General features: G+C 45.8%; 1 protein-coding gene across 12 annotated transcripts in view; it reads right to left on the bottom strand.

Moving 5' to 3' along the window:
- TNIK (TRAF2 and NCK interacting kinase) overlaps positions 1-23,555 on the bottom strand; it is a 1,364,982-nt gene that overhangs the window by 100,305 nt on the left and 1,241,122 nt on the right. For all 12 annotated transcript variants that reach the window (XM_069618746.1, XM_069618750.1, XM_069618745.1 and 9 more), the window contains 2 exons: positions 22,650-22,814; positions 20,242-20,385 (listed from right to left, as the gene is read on the bottom strand). In XM_069618746.1, coding sequence (XP_069474847.1) covers positions 20,242-20,385; positions 22,650-22,814 — 309 coding nt within the window. The remainder of the gene's footprint in view (positions 1-20,241; positions 20,386-22,649; positions 22,815-23,555) is intronic.

Below are 23,555 nucleotides of genomic sequence, written 5' to 3'. Positions count from 1 at the left end.
CTAGTGTTGGCGAAACGACCACTAGATCGTCCCACTGACCACATGCCTGAGACCACTGTTTCGCCAACCATTCCTGCATGGGACGCATGCGCAGGCGCGCGTGGGGGACCAGGTAAATACATGACGCCATCATGCCCAGCAAACGCATTGCTTTGCGTACCGTTATTTGGTGACCGGACTGATATTGCAGAATTTGCAGTAGTATATTCCGAATTCTTTACTCTGAAGGAAATGTCAACCCCTCTTGAGCATCTAGGATTGCTCCTAGGAACTGTTTGGAGGTGCTTGGCACCAGGCGTGACTTTTTCTCGTTGATTGAGGAGCCTAATTCGAAGAGGAGGTCGATAGTCCTTTGAATGTTTGTTCTGCAAATTACTGGGGTTTCCCCCGTTATGAGCCAGTCGTCCAGATAAGGGTACACCGGGATTGCCTCCCTGCGTAGGTGTGCAGCCGCCACCGCCAGTACCTTGGTGAATACCCTTGGTGCCGAAGCTATCCCGAAGGGCAGTACCTTGAACTGGTAGTGCCGACTGTCCACCTTGAAGCGCAAGTACCTTCTGTGCGCTGGGAACATGGAAATATGAAAATAGGCATCTTTCATATCCAAGGTTGCCATGTAATCCCCCTTTTTTAGGAGGGGGATTACCTCTTGTAGTGTAGTCATTCGAAACCTTTGGGGCTTGACATACTTGTTGGCAAGCCGTAAGTCCAATACTGGGCGCATTGTCAAATCTTTTTTTTTTTTGGCACAAGGAAGTAAGTTGAATAAATACCCTTGTTTACCTGGTGTCCCGGGACGAGTTCTATCGCGTCCTTTGCTAGCAGATTGGCGATCTCCTCAAGGAGAATCTTCTGATCTTCTAAAGAGTGTACTCTTTGTTGTGGAGGATGGTTCCGGGGACGCTGCAGTAGTTCTATACAGTACCCTGCGGATACTGTTGACAGCACCCATCTGTCTGATGTGATCCCTTCCCAAGCCTGGGTGAAGTTAGAAATGCGTCCCCCTACTGGGGTTGCGTGAGAAGGGACCCTGAACTGAGCGTCACTGCTTTGGTGGAGGCGTGCCGCCTCCTTTACTGGGGCTGCCTCTGCCTTTACCACGTCCTCTCCTATTACCCCTGCCGTAACCCTGGGTAGACTGTTGGCTGTTGTTGTTCCACTGTGTACCCTGCCCCTGTGAATAGTTTGATCCTCTCTGGGAATTTTGGCCGCGTGGGCGACGAAAATTACTATTCCCTCTCTGGTTAGGGGGTTTATTGGTTAACTGGCCAAGGGACTTGAGTGTTTCGTATTCGTCCTTGGCATTCTTCAGTGCGTCCTCGACCGCCTCACCAAACAACAGATCGGCTTCCACTGGTTTGTCCAACAATGATGCCTGGGTTTCTGCCTTAAAACCAGACTGCCGTAACCACGCATGTCTCTTGATAACAGTACCTTCTGCTATCAATCTGCCTGCGTTGTCCGCGGCATCAAAAGTTGCTTTTAAAATGCAACTAGACACGGCCCTACCCTCTGCGGAAATTGGTGCTAACTGGCCCTTTAAGGGTTCTGGTGCAGAGGCTATGAGTGCCGCGACTTCTTCCCACTGATGGCAGTTGTAGCTGGCCAACAGGGTGGTGGAGTTTGCAATCCTTGCCTGATAGGCGGACGTTGAGGCTACTTTCCTGCCGAAACCATATAGTTTTTTGCTCTCCTTGTCTGGAGGAGCTTCGGACGATGACAAGGGTGTTCCCGCCCTCTTACAAGTGTTAGTGACAACCAGGGAGTCTGGTTTCAGATGTCCTCTTATATAGAGAGGGTCAGACTGGGCTGCCCTGAAAAGTTTTTCAACTCTGGGATTGACTGCTCTGGTGAGGTTTGAGTTCACCAGGGACGGGTCTATTCTTCGCTGAATAGACTTAAGGATAGGGATGGTCTGGGGAACAGGCCTCCTTTCTCCCACTAACTCCTCAGCGAAGTCCCTCTCTTCCTGGACACCGTGGGTGTCAATATGGAAATGTTCTGCTGCTCGTGCTAGAACCTCGTACAGGGGGGGTTGGTTATCGACAGGGGAGTCGGTAACCGGGGCTTCCTTCTCTACCGGGGAATCTACTCTGTAGGTTTCAGGGTCTTCCTCTTCCTCTTCCTCTTCTTGGTCCTCATCATCCCCATAGTAGCCCGTCCCGGTTTGCTCTTCTACCATGCCAAAATCTTGGTCCTCACCAAAGGATGTCTCTCCTTGATACAGTGAGTATGGCCGTGAGTATGGTTGTACCTCGAAGGGGTCTGCAGACCTGATCAGTGTCTCAAACAGGGGCTTCTTACTCGGGGGGATAGGATCATTAGAGCCTGAGGGTGTAGCCCCTTGTGGATTATATGAAAGGAAGTGGTCTGGATTTTTATCATAAAAGTCTGCCAAAGAAGACATCCTTGACATGACCCTATCTATGTCATCACTCAACCATTTTTTGGAACTGGGAATGACTCTCAGAAAGTCTAGGAGATTTATCTGGAGTAGATTTGCTGGTTTTAGAAATATCAGCAGACCTGGTCTTGCCTGTCTGTTTAGGAGGAGTGGAGTGTTTCACAGGTGTGGAAGAGTGCAGTGGCTGCTTCTTCTGCTGTTTCCCCCCCTCCCTGTGAGTGGAAAAGTGTTTTCCCTGTCCCTTTGTGGCTCCGGAGGTATTCGACGCCTGGCATCGAGGATCGGGGGTAGATGCCCTGTCCTTCGAACGTGGGGTAGCGCTGATCTTGTCTGCGGGCTCCGACTCCTGGAGAGCGGCCGGGGGGTGGAAGTCGTCTTCGTCCTCCGACGATCGAACTTCTGTTAGCCTAGGGAGCGAGGCACTCTTGGCAAGAGTGGATGATTGCCTGGAGTCATGCAGCGATCTCGATCGAGAACGCCCAGAGGACACCGATTCGGACCATTCTGTTTGTGCCTCTTTCCGAGAACTCGACGTCGTCGAGTCTCGGTTGGACTTCGTGTGTTTTGTGTGAGTGGTGTGCGAAGCGCTTGTGTCGCCAGGGGTCTTCCCCATAGCCGCCCTTCCGAGGTCGGGGACCTGCGCTCGGCTGTCTTTCGACGCCGTAATGCCCTCGCCGTCCGAAAGCACGCCGTCGCTGCCATCGCTAAAGGCGCCCTCCGCTGCCATGGCCGCCTGCCTGGCGTGGTGGGCCCAACGCTTCGTCGAACGGCCCTTAAGTGTCTTAAGTTTAAACCTACTACACGCTCTGCAGTTCGCTTCGGGGTGGTCCCTCGGCAAGCAGAGATTGCACATGGCGTGCCTGTCGACTCAAGGGTATTTGCGATTACACTTGGGGCAGAATTGAAAAGGGGTACCCTCCATACGCACCTTGAGGCAGCGGGCTGGTAAGTGTAGGAAATGTATAAGGTGTACCTATATACCAAGAGTGTAGAGTATGTCCAACCCCCTACTCTCCCTTCTTGCAGGGCCGAGGCCAGAGGCCTTCCGAGGCCCAAATCCGTTGTGCAGCAGCCGACGGTCGATTTCTTCTCCGAGCCGGCGTCGAGTGTCGAAGTTCGATGTTGGGATGGGGAAAGGATGTAAATTAATCAATATTTTAGCAAAAGTATGGCTAAGGCCAGGGGACTCTGCAAAATGCTTCCGACCAGTATGGCGGAAAAAAACAATCTGAGGATCCTAGACGCGTGAGGGATCTTGGGTACAGTGGACGTCACACTAGGGATAGTATTACTGGCACACCCTGTGTCGACGCCCATTTTCGAGTTTCGAAAAACAAACTGTAATACTCTGCAGCTTCCACTAGATGTCGGCCTATGCACAGCATGTGATCTAAGCAGATTCCACAAGCCTCAGAAATAATTATATAGACATGCTCTTCTATATCCAGAGATCCTTCTTCAGGAAGCCCAACACCAGGCTGAGCAGATTCATATGGGGTCCTGGGAGCCGCAGAATTGCCAAAATTCACCATGCAGAGACTACATGGAGAGTGGGGTGAAGTTGCCACACATGGAATTATACTATCTAGCAGGTTAGCTATAGTTTGTTGCAGGGTGGTTATCAGATGAAAGTTCACAGAAAACAACATTAGTACAGAAGACGATAGATCCATACTTATTAAAGGAGGTGCTCTGGCTGGCAGATAAAAGACATTCTGATTCTCCGTATTTACTGAAATTGGGTAAAAGAATTTGGGCAAGAAACAAAAACGCTCTCAATCTGCGAGAACCATACTCGCCAAACATTCCCTTAGTGGTGGTCTTTGGGGAAGATAGAAATTACCTCAATATACTCAGTGGAAAGATAAAGGGGTAGCAGTGTGGGTGGACCTTTTCTCAGAGTGCTTTTTAATTACTCTTCCAGGAGGTGTCTTAGAATGGACAGGTGTAAGTACAGGACAGTTCCCGACATACACAAGACTTCTTGCTGCCAGAACTACATGGCAGAGATTATTTTATTTATTGTTTATTTATGTAGCGCATATACACAGGTGAAGTGCTTCAAAGCGCTTCAAGGCGGGAAGGTAACAAGGGAATACAGTAATCATTCTTAGGCCTTGAAGATTCCGAATGATATAAACAGAGAAACTAGCATAGAGAAATTAGTTCCCCATAACATATGGAGGAAGATAAGGTTCACTGAAATGGGAAGCAGATATAGGCAGAGAGTTCACGTGATTGGAATGGGCAAATCATTTACTATACACAAAAAGGGGTTCCAGCGATACAAGATTCAAGCTCACCCAATTATATGTATTACAAAGAGCCGACATGACACCATATAGGATATTCCAATTCCCCAGTTTACTGGGTATTGGGTGTCCTCGTGTCAGTCTAGAAATATGGATACCTCTACTTTGTGACCGCAAACGCATTCTGGTGGCCGTGGGCCAACCGTCTCATGCACGATATGACAGAATATAGGTTTTCAAGTTTGCCAATGAACGACCATTTTGATGTAACAAGAATCGCTATTTTGTTTTCTAACCATTGCTCATTGCTTTCTGTTCCTATTGCTTCGCAGTATATTTTCCGCTTACACTGCTCGACTGTAAAACATTGTTGTCTGTATGTGAAAAGGACAAGGCCGCAGGGCCGAGAGGATAACAAGAGTTCGTTGAAACACAAACGTAGGCAGCGTGAGGAAGAATGCCCAGCTCCCTCCCGAATGTAGCCTTGAAGCAGAGCTGCAGGGCATTTAATAATTTTGCAGCTGCCAGCCAGTCTCGTTATATGGTAGAATATGTTAGAATAATACTGCTAAAGGCTTGAATTATGCTTTTCTTACGGCCCCCCTTTGCTGAGCCTGCTAGAGCGTGTCGGCTCCCAGGACGCGAATAGCACCTAATAGATAGCAAGGTCCGGAATGCAACTCCCCCCCCCGTATGTAGCTCGCTTCCAAGACCAGAAGCGCTGTGTTCTATTCAACAACTGAAAGATGCCTTCGCACTCACAAATTGCAAATTGTTACTAGAACAGATGTTTGAAGGTGTCCTAGTAGTCGGAGATGTCCATCATCACACCAAGTTCAAAGAAACCCAATAAAGGGGGGTGTTAAACATGTCATAGCTGATTGTTTGATATGCATTTTGTATATATGTAACTGTTGTACGTAATACACTCTTGCGTCCCTCGAGGTCTAGAGATACACGTCGCGGGGCATGATACCGAGTTGGCCAACTGATACTTTTGCTTTGCAATAAACCCTAGCTTTGGGAATACAACCTCGTGTCTGGGGTATCTATCGTGTGTGGTGACTTGCCTTGTTTCCATAGAAGTCAGGGCCCCGTAGGGGTCCCTTTCAAGATGGCGCCCGAATGGGACCCTCCCCCACTTGTTCCATCGCATAACGTTGTAATTGAGTAAGGCAGAGAACGGCGAGTACGGGACGATTGAGCCGGGATCAAGAGGTGTTCGGGGCGCCCTGTAAAAGTGATGAGATATTCCTTTGCAGATCTGCACACATCTGACGTGCCTGGCTAGAGAACAAGGAGGCGAGGGTCCCGAAACGAGGTGGAAGCCAAGAAACGCAGACATGACGTCCTTTGGTGCGTCAGTATACAGACGACTTGATTTATAAGGTCAGTCATTCCCTCATTCAAAGTATCCTGATATTGGTTGAGAGTTGACTTTGGAAAATCAAACGCCCTAGGTAAGGTTGATTAACCAGAGGGAAGGTTGAAACATGCCTGGGGTGTTGTCCACCTTAGCAGGGTTTTTCCGCTGTGGTAGACAATCTTTGGAAGATGGCCAAATTGTACCACCTGGGGGAACGCCGGCGTATGAGATGTATGTGAAGTATGGAGTGGGTGCGATAATATTCTGTGAGATTTGGCATAGGCAAACCAGAAAGCAGCAAGACCATCAGTGGCCGATTAATGGTAGTTTTGAGATAGCGAGGATAGACAATCTGGAAAGGGTGTTGATAAGAAAGAAAGCGCGTCCTGCAGCATTTGAGACTATTAAAGACTGGAGAAAGAAAGCAATGCTCCGATTTAAAAGCAGAGCAAAGCATGCACGCAGGCATAAATCGAAAGGTGAAGTAGCGGAAGAAAAAGAAGAGGAGGAGTGGACTGAGAGTCTAAGAAGGGCAGGTAGGCGTGACCAGTTGAATATAGAAAAGATATACCCACAACGAGAATTACACATGGCAGATGAATTGATAGAAAATATATTGACCCATACAAAACAAGGCCCAAAATCAGAAGTGAGGCCAGACACGTCAGTAGCTATTGCCCAAGCCCCGTCCGTAGCCCAAGCTCTCCCTCTGGTAGCTCAAGCCCTCCCGCAGCCACAGACCGCGCGCGTAACACTTCCTATTAGCCAATCAGGCCCACAACAGACACTCCCTGTTCCCATTGTCCCATCCGCACCTCCCGCCTCAGGCACAGACTCGGTACCGTCCGTTCCTCCCGGGGTTGAAGTTGAAACCACGGGGGCAAGAGGCGGGACTGACCAATGGGGATGCACAAGGGTAACTCGCAGTGCAATCAGCAAAGAAAGGCAGGTGGAATTGTAGCAACAGGCAGAGATGTATATAGATGGGAATGATGGGACGGCAGCAGTGGCTTTGATATATGACTTCCGTAGAAGTAACGAAAGACAGGTAGTGTTGAAATGCATGGGTGAATATTTGGTGGAGAAATGGAAACATGTAGGGAGAGGGATGAAGAAATGAGAGAACATGTATATAGACTTTTTGAGCTTAAAGATGAATTAGATAATGATTATGCCGAAATGTTTGCTACACCTGAGTACAGGAGTAGGGATATCAGGAGAAATAGGAAGGAAACTGTAGAGCCATATATACAACGACGACATTCAATGTAGTCAGTACAAAGGGCCGATAAGTTAAAAGTATGTATACGAGAAGCGTTTAGATGGATGTCGGATCCTAGTATTCCCACAATGGAGATGCACGAGATCAGTGCTCCAGATAAGATTTTGAGGTGGGAGTATTTTACGCATGATTTTTCAAATTAGAGCGTAAATGCAATTTCAAGAGAGTAAAAATGAGTTTTCTCCTCTGCAAGAGAGTTAAACTTATCCAACACATACGTTATGGGTATGAACACATTTTAAAAGGGTGCATGCTTTATTGTGTTGCTCGCTTAGCTGTCACAGATTTGGTCTTTCAGTTGGAAATTCACCATCATGCATAAGAAGGCTATGCTGCTGACAAAAGAAATGCTACAGTGCCATATAGTGGTGGAAAGTATGTTTTTTTAATGAATAAATCAAAGAGTACACGGTACGCAGTACAAAATTAAATGATCCGTATTTGCCATATTTACATGCGTAAAAGGGCAAGATACGCAGGTTAACTGGTAGGCTGCACAAGATATCTGATGATGGCTGAACATTTATTAGACAAAGATATAAAAAACGATAAGGCCAGCCCACCCGAAATAATGGCAGTATATAGAAGAGCACTAGAGCGAGGGACAGGAGAAACAGCCCTATCATTGGATCTTGGAATATTGTTACATCTAAGAGAAGGGGGGGGCGGTAAGTGGGGCATTTCCAATGAGAGAGGTCCCACCTACCTTTGTGGCCAAAGTGGAAGTTCCCGCAGTGGGCGGTGCAGCGGCGCAGGTAACACCAGCCCATTACACCGCCCAATATGTGCATGTCCCCTTTTCCAGACAGGAGGTGAACAACATAAAACAGATGATTCCTGATATAGGAAAGAATCCTGCAGGGTTTTACAAGGAAATAGAGTCCTGCCTACAATCATCCGTGCTTGCCATGGGTGATATAGACCTAATATTCCCGGTGATCCTGCCAGCAGACATATGGAAACAAATAAGGAAGGTAGATGTCCCAATAGCCTTTGGCGCCACATGGGCGGACTTGATAATAGAAGACAGGAATAAAGCGGTTGGAGGGACACCAGGAGCAAACATGGTGGCATTACCAGCACGTATAGTGCAGAAGTTAAAAGGAATTGTCCAAGAGAAAAGAATTCAATGGGACAAATTGACCGCATGTGTACAAGGCAAGGATGAGTTGGCTACAGATTATTTTAATAGATTTGAAGAAGTATTCACAGACTTCAGTGGGCAGGATGTGGGTTCGGAAGCAGGAAAGAGGTTATTTGTTGACAAATATGTGAGGGGGTTAAAACTTCCAATTCAGGATCTAATAATGACATCAGAGAGTGCATGGCAAGCAAAAACGTTGGGAGAAGTATTACATATGGCCCAATATTGTGAGCGCAGAGTGAAAGCGGGAAAAGAAAAAGAAGGGAGTGATAGGGTAAATCTGAAAACACAGGTATTAATGCAGCAAGTAGTAGGACATAATAGAGGGCGAGGGAATGCACAAGGAAGGAGTAATTCGAATACGCATGGGGGAACAGTGGGACCGAATCAGTGTGCGTATTGTAAGGAGGAAGGACATTGGCGAGCGCAATGTCCGCATCTACAGAAGAGAAATGGGTCTGGTCTGAGGAGACAGCATAGAGGACACCCAGGAGCGAATGGACCAAATAGGAATAGTATGCAGCAGCATCACAATAACGGAGGTAATCAAGACCAAGGCCAAAACCAAAATGCCCCAAACCAGAGTCAGGGACAGCAAAATCAACAATATAGAAACCAGAGTGGGGAAAATAGAGGGAAGAGTGGGAATGTTTTCGATACACAGCCAAACACGTATTACAGTAATAGTAATGATTACACATCAGACGATGTGTTATTTCCCCAATAGGACAGCCCAGGACAGGGGTCGGAACCAGTGTCTATTCCCGTGAATCAGAGAGGACCCTACGTAGAAATGAGAGTCGGGAATGAGGAGCACCGCTTTCTTGTAGATACAGGAGCACAGAAGTGTTCAATAGACCATCACTTAGTTCCGGATATACCACTGTCAGGGCAAAAGAGTATTTCCGTAGGGTTCGCAGGTACACCAGTCATAAACCCAGTGTCCAAACCATTCCCAGTTACCATAGGACCATTTACTGAACATTGTCCTTTCCTTTTAACAGAAAATTGTGGGGAGAATTTGTTGGGATTAAACCTGTTGAAAAAACTAGGTTCTGTTATACATTGCACGGCAAACGGAGTGTTTCTAACGATATGGCCACAAGATGCCCCTGTGCCAGAATTCATGTCCGAAGCGTTACCAGGGGAACTAAGTAAAGTACCAACCTGTATATGGCCAATGCATGACAATGATGTAGGATGTTTAAAGATAGAGCCAGTAAAGATAATTTTGAAAGAAGGTGTTACCATGCCGCGAATACCCCAATACAAAATTTCGGCTGAACGTGAGAAAGGATTGAAGAGTATTGTTACAGATTTGGTGAAATTAGGGGTAATCGAGGAAATTACAGGCAGTACATGCAATAGCCCGATTCTTCCGGTTTATAAAAAAGGAGGTAATGAGGTAGCATACCGCTTCATAATTGATCTACGCGCATTGAATAAGGTAGTAGATCCACAATTTCCTCTAGTGCCAGACGTCACTACAATATTGACAATGATACCTGTTTCAACAGAATATTTTAGTGTAGTAGATTTGAAAAACGCATTCTTCAATATTCCATTGGACAAGGACAGCAGATATTTGTTCGCTTTCACATTAGGAGGACGATCATTTACATTTACGCGGATTCCGCAAGGTTACACGGAAAGTCCAAGTATTTACAGTAGAGCATTAAAAGAGCAGCTAGACATGCTGGAATTACCCGTGGGTTGTGTACTCTTGCAATACATAGACGATCTATTGCTAGCTGCAGACACAGAGGAGATTTGTAAAGAAAGCACTGTATTACTACTGTCACACCTAGTGGCACATGGCCATAAAGCTAGTTTGAAGAAATTTCAGTATAATCGAAAGGAGGTGGCCTATTTTGGCTACCTACTTTCGAAAGGAGGGAGAAGACTGACGCCAGAACGCATAGAAAGTATTTCTTGTATGCCTATTCCAAAGACACAAAAAGGAGTCAGAGCCATAATAGGCATGGCTTCATATTGCCGACAATGGATTGGTAATTTTGCGTTAATTGTGAAACCGTTGGTGAATTTAACTAGAAAGGATGTGGTTATGCCTTTGCAGTGGGATGAGGAATGTCAGAAAGCATTTGATGGATTGAAAACTGCATTATGCTCGGCTCCAGTTTTGGGTACGCCGAACTATGAGAACATTTTTAGACTATTTGTGTGTGAAAGTGAAGGATGTGCATTGGTGGTTTTGACACAGGAACAAGGTGGAAGAAATAGGATGTGCGGCTATTTTTCTTCTGCGCTGGACCCTGTAGCGCGCGCACTACCACAATGTTTGCGATCTGTCGCAGCGGCTGCTGCATCAGTGAAACAAACGGAAGGGATGGTATTGGGGCACACTTAAATTTTGATGGTGCCACATGCCATAGACGTTCTATTAAATAGGACACAGACGCAACACCTCACCTCTGCTAGATTGACAAGATATGAGATTATCTTGTTCGCGCCCCATATCCAAATTATGAGGTGTAGCGCTTTGAATCCTGCAGAATTAATGCCACCAACCATAAAAGAAATTGGGAAGAATGAATCAACCCCCCACGATTGCTTAGTGGTCACTGAGGAAGAAACCAAGGGAAGAGTTGATTTAAGTGACATCCCACAGAAAGAGCCAGATGGAGATTTATTTTGTGACGGCTCATGTTTTAAATTACCAGATGGCACGACAACTGCCGCATACACTATCACTACCCTAGAGAGCGTTGTAGAAAGCAAAAGAATTCCCTATAATTCAGCACAAGCCGCGGAAATAATAGCATTAACCAGAGCCTGAGAGATTTCTGAAAATTTGAATGTGAATATATATACTGATAGTATGTTTTTGGAGTGCTTCATAATTTTGGTCGACTCTGGGCTGAGAGAGGGTTTCTGACATCACATGGAGCCAGAATTCAACATGGCCCTTTGATTGTACGATTGCTGTCTGCACTCACGTTTCCAAAGCGCCTAGCAATAGTGAAATGCGAGGCACATAAAAAAGTAACATGCAAAGTAGGAGAGGGAAACGCGTTTGCAGACAGAATTGCGAAACAAACTGCCACTGATTTGAATACCAAAATGATGACGGTTCAGACAGAGGAAGTACACTGTATGATAGAAGATGGAGTTGCCACTGTCAAAGAAATGCAGGCTGAGGCTACGGCCGATGAAATACAGGGGTGGGCAGAGGGATCTGCTGAGTTGGATCTGGAGGGTTGTTGGGTGGACAAGGGAACTAGAAACTGGATGTTGCCAAATTCGTACGTGACCGCAATGGTCACAATGGCCCACAGCCCTACGCACATTTGTGCGAAGAAAATAATACAGCACCTTTCTACAGTTTGGCAGAATTTAAACATAAAAAAGAATGCAGAGAGGTTGGTGCAGAACTGTATCACGTGTTTGCAACACAATGTAGGGGAGGGAACAGTGACTCCAACAGGCAGTTTTGGCCCGCCCTCCATGCCATTTGAGGTAATTCATTTTGATTTCATAGAGATGGAGAGGTGCCAAAACTTAAAATACGTCTTGGTGGTGACCTGTGCATTCAGTAAGTGGGTGGAGGCATATCACTTGAAGGACTGCACAGCAATGAGCGCGGCAAAAGTAATGTTGAAGGAGTACTTTTCCAGATTTGGCTATCCCCGAGTCCTATGGTCTGATAATGGACCACATTTTGTGGGTGCAATGGTATTACAGATATGTGCTGGTCTTCAGATTGATAAGAGATTCCATAGTTCAAGGCATCCGAGTTCTGCCGGTCTTGTGTAGAGGCACAACGGGATTCTTAAATCAAAGATTAGCAAGATTTGTGCGGGAAGCAAGTTCAGTTGGGTGGATGCATTACCAATAGCACTATTATGCATGCGTACGTCTGTACAGGCTAAAACTGGGCTCTCCCCGTACGAGATCGTGATGGGGAGGCCGGCAAATGTTTGGTGCGCACCTCAGCCAAAACGACTTGGTGAGATAGAACATCCTGTGCTTAGTACTTATTGTGGCCTTTTAATGCAGAAATTGCGTTCGATTCATCAGCAGGTGCAGGAGGCATTACCAGTGAGATACACCAGTCCGGGGCACGCGCTGGAGCCAGGAGACTGGGTGCTGTTAAAGAACTTTGAAAGAAAGTCATCATTAGCAACCAGGTGGCGCGGGCCCTATCAAGTACTTTTGGCGACGCAGACGGCAATACGGGTGGATGGAAGGAAGTCGTGGATCCATGCCACCCATGCCAAGAAGATTCCAACTGCACTGAAAGACTTGCCTGACACTGAGGACCGGAAAGAGACAGCGGTCCCAGAAACGAAAGAAACTGTTGCCAGTAAGCAGCCACCTAATCTGCCAAAACGAGAAGTGAAACTCGAAACAAAGCCTGAGACGATTGCCAAAGAGGGGGAAGGGCAAAGAGTGCCCCAACGTTGCCCAGCAGAATCGACATCACTGCTGACCGACGCGAAATCTGCCTTGCAAATACCAGCAGAAACAAATCGTGTACCCCTTTGGCGCCCACCAGCACTTGCCAACACGCCAAAAAACGGATCTGCATCATTGGCGCGGCGCACACCAGCACCTGCAGTAGCGCCACAGGCTGACTTTGAGCCTGAATCTGGAAGTGCACCGCCACTGTTCACGGATCACACGATACCAGGAGCAAGGCGATACAACCTGCGGCCTTGGAAGACAAAGTGATCCGCAGTTCTTTTTGGTGTTTATGTCAACCTCTGGTTCAGCTCATGGACGGAGAAGGAACCAGAGGTGTAGAGGAGAGAAGCGTGATAATTGTGCAAGTCGGCCAATTCAAGACTCGCGGCTCCTCGGTGCGATCATAAAAAGTACATGAAGTCCGGAACCAGAGCGGACAAGCTGGGCGCACATGATACTAAGGCGATAAGATAACTGATCAAAGGTCCTCTGAGCAGTATAAGAAAGGACAAGTGATCTCGCCTAAAAAAAAACGAATAATCGAATCCAGGCTAAAAAGGACAGGCAGAACTGAACTCTGACAATTCCATTGAACTTATTAACATCAGAGCAAACGCGACTGTAACGCTCACCTGATTCCCACAGAGACGCTGACCCGAACTGGACTGCTACCGTTTCTTCTATCGTGAGGCGCAGGGCCCGGAAGATGCTCTGGACGGGGCCTCCGAATTTGGATTGCCTGGCTTGTAGAGTAAGTTTTCTGCAGGTGGAAGAAAAGGGATTGATTACCAGCTGGGGTGGATATGTGTTCCCACCAATCTCCCGTTTCTCACTCTTCTTGACCCCCAACTTGGGTTCTGCGAGCTCTCACCTTAGGTATTGTAAAGATGAGCTCTCCATCCTGCTTCAGGTGCAGGGGTGCGTAGAATCCAGTTACGTCACTGGATGGGAAATAGTTGCGGACACTGTGTCCTTTCGTCTCTCCTGCGGTAGCCGTAAGTATGAGTGTCTTTTCTCCACAGGAGCCGGGGCCCAGAAACCTAAAGCTGGTAAGTCTCTTGGTGAGTATTTGTTCACCGTGCTTAGTTAGTGCTCACCATGTATTCCTCTTATGCAGGTGCTGGGATGTAGCTGGCGTCGTAGCCGCGGTGGAGTAAGGTAAGTGAAAGAAAAGCGACTGCTTACTTCTAATGATTGTCTTTTTCTGCTTACAGGTGCCGAGATGCTGCCGGCGACACAGCCGCTGTCGCGCGTGATGAGGCACGTAAGTAAGTGGAAGAAATGTGGCCGCTTTAGAGCAGGCACCTCTAATGACTGTCTTTTTCTGTTTTTCAGGTGCCGAGATGCTGTCGGCGTCGTGGCCGCGGTGGAGTTCGGCGAGGCCACGGATGGGTAAGGCAAGGCGGCGTGGCTGCGAGCGTTTGAGAGCGCTGCTAATCTTGTACCTTTCCTTTGCAGGATCGTCGGAGGTAGGATTGCTGAGGCTGGATTCCGGTAAGTAATTTCTAATGCTCGCCTTCTCTTTTCTTGTCTGTTTGCAGGTCTTCCGGGTGCTGGCGGACGTGTCAGGAGCCAGGATGCAGGAGCCGACTCGGTGAGCGTCCTGCTGCTGATGCAGAATAACGCGAAGCATGTGTATTCCATCGGGCTTGGTTTAAATAGCAGAGAAGTGCTTCAGGTGTGTGTTCTTCCACCGGCCCCACCCAGGTAAGAAAAGAGTTCCTGAATAGTGGAAATAGTTCCTCCCAGCCCTGATGGCTGGGGACTTCAGCCAGACTGGATTGTTCTGGGTAAGTATGCAGCATGGTCTGCCTCAGGTAAGTCCACCCAAGCATTATTACACAGTTTATCAATATGAGCCCGGCGCCATAAGTCCTTTATGAGCCTGGCGCAAAGGCGCCAGGTCACGGTCCAAAGGGCCCCTGTAGGGGTCTGCTGGGTCCAGAGATGTGGAAGAAGGGTCTGCTTCCGGGGACGCTGGGCCAGTCCTGGCTCCTCGGGAGTAGTGCTCATGACAGCGACGAAGAGAGATATCCACAATGAACTGTGATAAGAAAGAAGAAGGACGACGAGAAACATGCCGGGACCGGTTCCAGCATCCTCCTGCATCACCACCGCTGAGAATGAGTCAATTATAAAGATTGTAAGCTTAAGAAAAACGCATGGTAAAACAAATTGTATGCTGGTACTGACAATAATAATGTGCTTTATGAGCGTGGTAGCACCAATATCGACAGCCCTAATATTATGGTGGGTAGAAACAATACACCCATTACAAATGTTTTTACCAATAATTAATATATCCACTACTGAAAGCCCGGTTCAGGTGATCACTTATACCATTCCCCCAATGGAAGAAAAACACAGGGAAGGTTTTGGAAATAACACTTTACTGTTGATCATGAACATGACACATGCAATCCTGAAGAAAACAAATTGCTGGGTATGTGCCCATTTACCACAGCATGCTGGGAAAGGAATAGAGTGGTATGTGCAGCCATTACCATTAAGTTCTGCATGTAGTGCATTTTTATGTGCAATGTTCTATGGGAAATGGAATGAGAGTAATACGGGTCAATTATACAGAACCAACATGAATGAGTTTGAGGAGATAATAATGAAGCCTGTGGGTTGTTCCATTTTCCATAAAGCACAAGTAATAGCCCCAGAGCCCACGAGGAAAAGTAAACGAAAGATAATATGACAAAATAGACAAGATAGATTGTCCCCACCAGAAAAAACATCTGTAGTGACGTTTCGTGTAAGAACAGAAGGGGACAAAGATGCAATTCCCCCATCTTACACGGTGAATTATAGCCCAAGAACTGTCCCTTTTTGTCTAAAAAAGAAAGGCTCTTTTTCAGTCGGAACATATGCTGGTTGTATGAATACAGTAGTATTAAAATGGGAAATAGAACTAGTATACGTAGGTGATCCAGTTTATTTTATATGTGGAGAGAAAGCATACCCTTGGTTGCCCAGAAACTCGGGAGGTACATGTTACCTAGGGCTACTGTTCCCAAGAGTATTCCTTTTAGAAACAGCAGCCATGGTCAGATTATCCAGAACTAGAGTCAAAAGGACTGACGAGGGTGTTTTAATAGCAACTGATGTAGCAAAATCATTTATTCCATTCTTAGGGCAGATAGTGAACTCCTATAATATAAGGCAACTGTCCAGAATCCTAATAAAATACAATAAACACAACAGATATATTATTTAACATGACGTTGGAAGAAAGAGGAATCAGGCTAATGACGCTGCAAAATAGAATGGCTCTTGATGTGATCCTGGTTGATCGTGGGGGAATTTGCAAAATAGTGGGATCAGCATGTTGCTTTTATGTCGATGACTATTCCCCCACGATCTTTGAAGCAATAAAGAAAATGCACGTTCTAAGCTCTGAACTCCCTACTGGAGAAGGGAGCTGGGGAATAGGATCTTGGTTTTGGGGAATACTACGTTCTTGGGGATGGAAGTTGATCTCAATATTAGTAGTGGTGTTTGGAATATTCCTAACGTGCTGTTGTTGTATACATTGCTCACCCATAGTTTGCACTGAGGTAACTGAGGGATGAACGGAAGGATGTATGCATATGATGACAAAGAAAAAACAACCTCATGATCGAACTGACCCAGACCCAAATGAGATGAGAGCAGTAAAAGTTGATGGCAATAGATATTGATGAAGACAATGATGTCCACGATAGCATGCAAAATTCAGACATAAGTACTTCAGATTCATCATCACTAGAGGAGGTTTCAATAAATAGATGAGACGTTTGGCATACGGCCAAAGAAAGGTTTGTCAGTCTAGAAATATGGATACCTCTACTTTGTGACCGCAAACGCATTTTGGTGGCCGTGGGGCAACCGTCTCATGCACGATATGACAGAATATAGGTTTTCAAGTTTGCCAATGAACGACCATTTTGATGTTACAAGAATCGCCATTTTGTTTTCTAACCATTGCTCATTGCTTTCTGTTCCAATTGCTTCGCAGTATATTTTGCGCTTAGACTGCTCGACTGTAAAACATTGTTGTCTGTATGTGAAAAGGACAAGGCCGCAGGGCCGAGAGGATAACAAGAGTTTGTTGAAACACAAACGTAGGCAGCACCAGGAAGAATGCCCGGCTCCCTACCGAATGTAGCCTTGAAGCAGAGCTGCAGGGCATTTGATCATTTTGCAGCTGCCAGCCAGTCTCGTTATATGGTAGAATATGTTAGAATAATACCGCTAAAGGCTTAAATTATGCTTTTCTTACGGCCCCCCTTTGCTGAGCCTGCTAGAGCGTGTCGGCTCCCAGGACGCGAATAGCACCTAATAGATAGCAAGGTCCGGAATGCAACTCTTCCCCCCCGTATGTAGCTCGCTTCCAAGAACAGAAGCGCTGTGTTCTATTCAACAACTGAAAGATGCCTTTGCACTCACAAATTGCAAATTGTTACTAGAATAGATGTTTGAAGGTGTCATAGTAGTCAGAGATGTCCATCATCACACCAAGTTCAAAGAAACCCAATAAAGGGGGGTGTTAAACATGTCATAGCTGATTGTTTGATATGCATTTTGTATATTTGTAACTGATGTACGTAATTGTCACGATCCATGTACACGCACACGCACACCTGTACTGGCCTGGAACCTTGCTGTCCCTATGGCACGCCCCCACCCCCATCCCTTTCTCCCTTCCCTCTCCGGGACTCACGTGGACTAACTGGCAGCTCGCGTGCATGGGCGCTCCTTGTCCGTAACAGAGCTCCTGCCAGACTACGGCCATTTCTGCACTGGCAGCTACCTTGGCGCCTGGGATCGCGAAGGACTAACATCGGGCTTCCGCGTCACGGGACTGTAAGGTCACGTGACGCGCTTGTCCACTCACGTGATCCAGTAGCGCACCACATGACCAGAAGCATGAGTATTTAAACACAGGAAGCCTGGGTACTCGCCGCTTCACAGCTGTGCTTTGCATCCTGTTTGGCGTCACGTATCTCTTTGGACTTCTGCCTACTCTTAGAATCGACCCTGCCTGTTCTACGGACTCCTCTTGGATCAACCCTCTAGCTTTGTTACCTTGGACGTGTTTTGGCTTTTGATCGCGGACTGTTATTTGGATTGCCTCCCGGATTCTCCATCTTGCATCTGGTTCCTTTTGGACTTCCTGTTTCATAGCTCCATAGCTGACTACCACGCTACCATCATAAGGTGGAAAGTGGACTACCACTCCCTCTGGAATACAACGGTCCACGTGGGTCCCGGAATCTCTCTCTTAGGTTCATTACCTCCTCCTTGACCCCCCTTGGTATGACCTTTTGCATTGTTTTTGGCACTGTGGTTACTGTTAGTTGCTTGGTACTTAACCCGTGTTTTCTTGCAGCAGCTTGGGGTCCCAGAGGTTCGCGGTCACGGATTTGAACATCTCCGCCTGTGGCCTCAACGGTTGCACAGAGAGTGACTTTGGGTTCTCTCTGTGCGCATTTGGGGACGGAGGCCTCTTCTGCCTACACGACACTCAAGTCTCAACAGTAATACACTCTCTTGCGTCCCTCTAGTTCTAGAGATACACGTCGCGGGGCGTGAGACCGAGTTGGCCAACTGAGACTTTTGCTTTGCAGTAAACCCTAGCTTTGGGAATACAACCTCGTGTCTGGCGTATCTATCGTGTGTGGGGACTCGCCTTGTTTCCATAGGGGCCCCTTTCACTTGTTGTAAAGAGTATAAGGCCGAAAATTGTTTGGGGATGCTGTTGGTCTTGTGTAGAAGGGATGTAACCAAACAGTTTGGGCTGGACTGCTCCTTTTGTGTGTAGGACCAAGCCTGATTTGCATATGGTCTTTCCCCTTTTGTAATAGCTTGGCAGGCGAAGAACAATGGTTTGGTGGGCAGCCCAGAGCAATGCCAGAGGTTAAGATTTATTCTAAACCTTCCAGCCATCACCTCTTGTTTTGCTGTAGTCACCCTGAGTGGGACAGGTAGGCCCAGACGTGAGTCCCGTGCCCGCTGGTCCCAGACACCCAAGCTACTCCTCACTGATGAGGCCCAACAAGGCTGAAATATGTTTAGGGATGCTTGTGGTCTTGTGCAGAAGGAATGTGACCAATCAGTTTGGGCCTGATTGCCCCTTTTATGGTAGTGGCTTGGCAGGCGAAGAATGATGGTCTGGAGGGTTACCCAGAACAATGCCAGGGGTTAAAATGTATTCTAAGCCTTCCAGCCATCACCTCTTTTGCTGTTTTGCTGCAGGAATATAAGGCTGACATGATACATATGTTCGGGGAGTATAGGGTGATAAAACGGTTCTGGCAGGGGATAGCAACCAGGATAGAGAGAGGTGGGATTACTAAATTCAACTGTGTGCCAGAGACCTGCCTGCTGGGAGTGTTTCTGTGACCTTAAGGGAACAGACCAGTAACAAGGATGCTAGATCTGGCACTGGTCCATGGCGGTATCAGTGATATGGCTTAGGGTGATGCAGAAAGGGATGAGGGGGAGTGACAATGTGCTGGCCTAGAACATATTGGTGCAATCGATGTTTCTCTCACATGTCGACAAACCTCCTTGAAGTATCAAAACCTAGATAGACCATGGTTTGGTTGAATCACAAGGATGGGTGTGATATGCCAAAGGGAGATTGTGGGAGAGGAGCACGACATCACTATTATATACAAAATAACCCTAAAAGGTAACAATGCGAGATATATAAAAATGGAGTCCCTTGATGTTTGTTACGCAAGCACCTGGTTTCCAAGTTTATTTGGAATGAATGTTTTGTTGATGTGTTGTAAATTACTCAGATTATGATGTGAAGTTCGGTTGCTCTCACACTGCAACCACACTGTAGATCACCAATAAAAAAGATTTAATCAAAAAATGCATCTTTATCGTCTTCCTTTTTTCGAAACGATTTACATAATTTAGTTTGCACGGCTTTGATTTCTCCCCTTCTTTTTCGTATCTTGCTACGTAGCATCAAAGTCATCTTCTGATTTTACAATACTCATTTTCACTTTATTTCTTACACCAGAAACGACCGGTATGATTTTACTGAGATGAATAAACCTCAATAGCCAAGTAAATGGACACCAAGATTAAGTAACACATTGCATGATCTTGCAAGAAAGATTAAAGCAAATGAGAAGGGTTTCTGATTCATGAAATGACAAATCCCTTCAACGTTTTCGATAAATGCAAATACATATTTCAGCAATGTTAAAAGCATGATGTTTTTCAAGCTGTATTGTAGTATACTGAAATGTGCATGTTTCAGTATTCGCTTGTGGAGTGATGTGTATAGTTAATTCAGTTTACCAAGCACCAATAATGAGGGACTACAAAACTTTGTCAAATGCAGGAGCTCTAGAAACTTACCTGATATTGTAACAAGGACATTTAGTCCCTCAAGGACATCCATCTGCTGGAATCGTCTTCTGTTAATCAGATTATAGACCTTTCCTTGACCACTTCTGTCCAACAACATTAGCCCATTCTCTGTGCCCACCAAGAGGTTTACACCTGCATATTGACCAAGCAGACAAGTGTATTAGCATTTCACTTTCATGGATTCACATCCAGTGTATTTTTTTAAAAATTATTTTTTCTTTTACAATTGAACTAGGCCAATTGAATTTTGGAGAGTTGTACATATTTGATACATTTGGCAACAAGCCTTAGACATCACAACGATATTCAATGAGATCTTATGGGTTCAGGTGAGAAGACAAACATTTAGACAGTCCATTTTTCTTTGGACATTTTATGAATGATTATTATTATACATACACGGAAATTGGGCTCATGCCTCAATACAAATTTGTACATTTGGAATTGACGGACAGAATTTATTTCTTCAATATATACACAATGGACTTTACTAAAACCATCGGAAAATTAAGCTGGATGACACTACTTGAATCAGACAATACATTCTGCCAATATAGATCAGTAAAAAGAAGAATATACTTCCAAGTCTATTCATTATGCATTAGAGAATGTAACAAAAACAAAAAGGAGAGTATCACCTCCGGGCTACACAATTAGATGCGTTTGCTAACTCCCCGGGCACAATGGCACCTATCGATGTGCAATTTTTAGGTTCTAGTATACTGCAAGAACATCCTCTGATGTCCTCACCAAGACATCCTCAATGAACGATAGGGGTACTCTTTATGATTCAAAGAATTGTGCATGTGTAAAGGCCAAAAGAACAAAGACAAACACCTTCTTAAGATGTTACAAAGTTGGACAGATATGGCAACTGGTCAGCACATCAAAGCTAACACAAAAAGCACCGATACCCTGGGTCCTCTTTCAGCCGCCACAGGATCAATCACCACAACACAATGTGGCTACACCTTAAGACAATATGCCAACAGTAGAAGAGAGACCATCCAAAAGGCAAGAGTCTGCTTTAAAGGCGTTATGTCTTTTCACAAAAACAACTGATCCAAAAGGGATACGTTTATAAACAAAACCCAACATGCATTAAAAGAAAGGAAACAAAATTAAAAAGAAAATGAATTATTGTAAAATGTTCAAATGCCAATTTTTTTGAAAGTGCAAAGATCCACTGCACACACCAAAGAGAATCCTGTGCTGCAAACCCCCAACAAATCCATAAGCGGAACGTGGTAAAAGGACGCCAGTCCCGGGGCATGACAACGGCAAAAATAAAAAACTCCATCTCCCACAGGGCAAAGCACTATTGGATGAAAATAGTGCAAATCTCAAACATGACACTTTGCCACTTGGCATTTAAGTCAAACACACAATTCTTGGAAAGGCCTTAACTTGATTTGACAGTTGTACAGCTTTAAAAAGTACAAATTTACCAACACCCACTGTGTGATGTTGGACCCATGGCCATTTTGGGGAAGATCCCCTTGCTATTTCCATCATGCAAAGGGTGGGTGGCAGGAGCCCACCACATGTGGCCACTGTGGGGTGCTGTCACTTCATGGGACTCTAAATGACTTGTACAAAACTCAAAACCTTTTGTGGGGTAAAATGCCCCATAAGGCAGGTAATGGCTATGAGCCTGTGTCGCACATACACAGATCAAGGCCATTCTTGCGTCAATAATATTTGACAATATACAAGCAACCTTAGGTAGTGGGTGGGACCAAAGCGCTACTCATTTTGAAAACTCAGCAGGCTCTGCGTCACGGTGGAGAGGCAACAACCACCTGTGTCAATGGAGAACATGCTCAGCAGCAGTATACTCCGCTCAAGCTGTCTGTGTTTCTGCATCCAAGATGGCGGACTGTCTAGCACATCAATCTGCAGCAATGCATTGTGGGGCCCTGCACTATTAAAACCAGAAGATGAAGATGAAGATATAGTTCTCATTTCTGACCAGCAAATGCACAGGCCCCATATGAATATATGAATATTCACACCCCTCAATCCGGTTCTGGAGATAAAGCCCAATCATTGCCCCAGCTAGTAGAGGAAGGGGGGGGGGAGCAACAGACGTAGTGGTGCAGGTGTTGGGAGATGCAGGAAGTGAGGGGAGCTAGCACATTGGAGGAGAGTAGAGCAGAAGGAGACAGGTGGCCCGAGGTAGGAGGAGGAGGAGGAGGAAGTCTTAAGGGAATGAGCACAGACTGACTTGGCTGATTTGCGTTCAATTACCCAATAGCGGCATTGCAAAATAGATTAATGTTCTGTTAGCGTTCGACTGCTATTTCCACAATAGACACACTTAATAACATAAAACCTTCACATTACTGTAAATGTTTCGGCAAGTGACTACACAATAAAATATAGTGCTTTATTACCCCATAATGCTGCACAGAGAATTTCAGAATTAAAGCGTTTCTTGTACTTCCGAATCTCTGGAGTGTCGCTGTGAGGACGAATGTTTGTGGGGTTCACATTTACCACTGATATTTTCCTCGACTCCTTGGATTCTTCTTGTTGAAGTAGCTCATTAGTAAACTGGCCTAAAAAGAAAAATTACTGTAGGAATAAGGAATAATTACAGACAAGGCAGAATATTTTATTAGCAGCTTCTTTAACGCTCAGCACATATCTCTGTATGCTGAAGGCATCTCTCCGTTGCCGGGCGGGCCAGTTAGGGGCGAGTACCAGAGCATGGCAATACTAAGGTGCCGTCTAGGGCACCAGTACTAAGTGCTGACTGATTGCCTTTACCAGCAACAAATGCTACCTTGTATACTTAGGTCAATGGAAAGTGCCACTGCAACTAGTGTGGCAAACATCACTGTACAACAGGCCCTAGCCTCAACTGTGCATTCTGTCTGACATGTTGGTTAGAGATGGAGATCAATGCTGAATGCCACAAGGCCTTGTTGGACCACGACTGCATATGTATATATATTGTTGTTTGTTGCCATTGTTATTATTTCCCCTGCTCCCTTCCCATTTAGCCTTGTGGTGCTATGAAACACAATTCTGTTGTATAAAGCGCCTTACAAATACTCAATAAAATAAATTAAAAAAATAATATTCTGCATTCCGACATAACATGGTAATATTTTAAGGGGTGGGAAGACTTTTTTAAATGTATTTATTATTTTTGATAATTGCAAAGTGGATTTCAATACAAAAATCTACCACTGTAAAGCCTACTTGGGAGCTGCTTTTTTAATAAATTATTTCGCTTTGGCTCCCCCCCCACTCCCCAGGGCAAACGATTAAGGTTATATTGTGGTAGATTGAAA

This window comes from Ambystoma mexicanum, chromosome 10 (assembly GCF_040938575.1).
Source record: "Ambystoma mexicanum isolate Mex_15411 chromosome 10, UKY_AmexF1_1, whole genome shotgun sequence".
NCBI classification, from domain to species: domain Eukaryota; kingdom Metazoa; phylum Chordata; class Amphibia; order Caudata; family Ambystomatidae; genus Ambystoma; species Ambystoma mexicanum.
The sequence above is the reverse complement of the archived record's forward strand: the minus strand, read 5'-3'. Positions and strand labels throughout refer to the sequence as shown.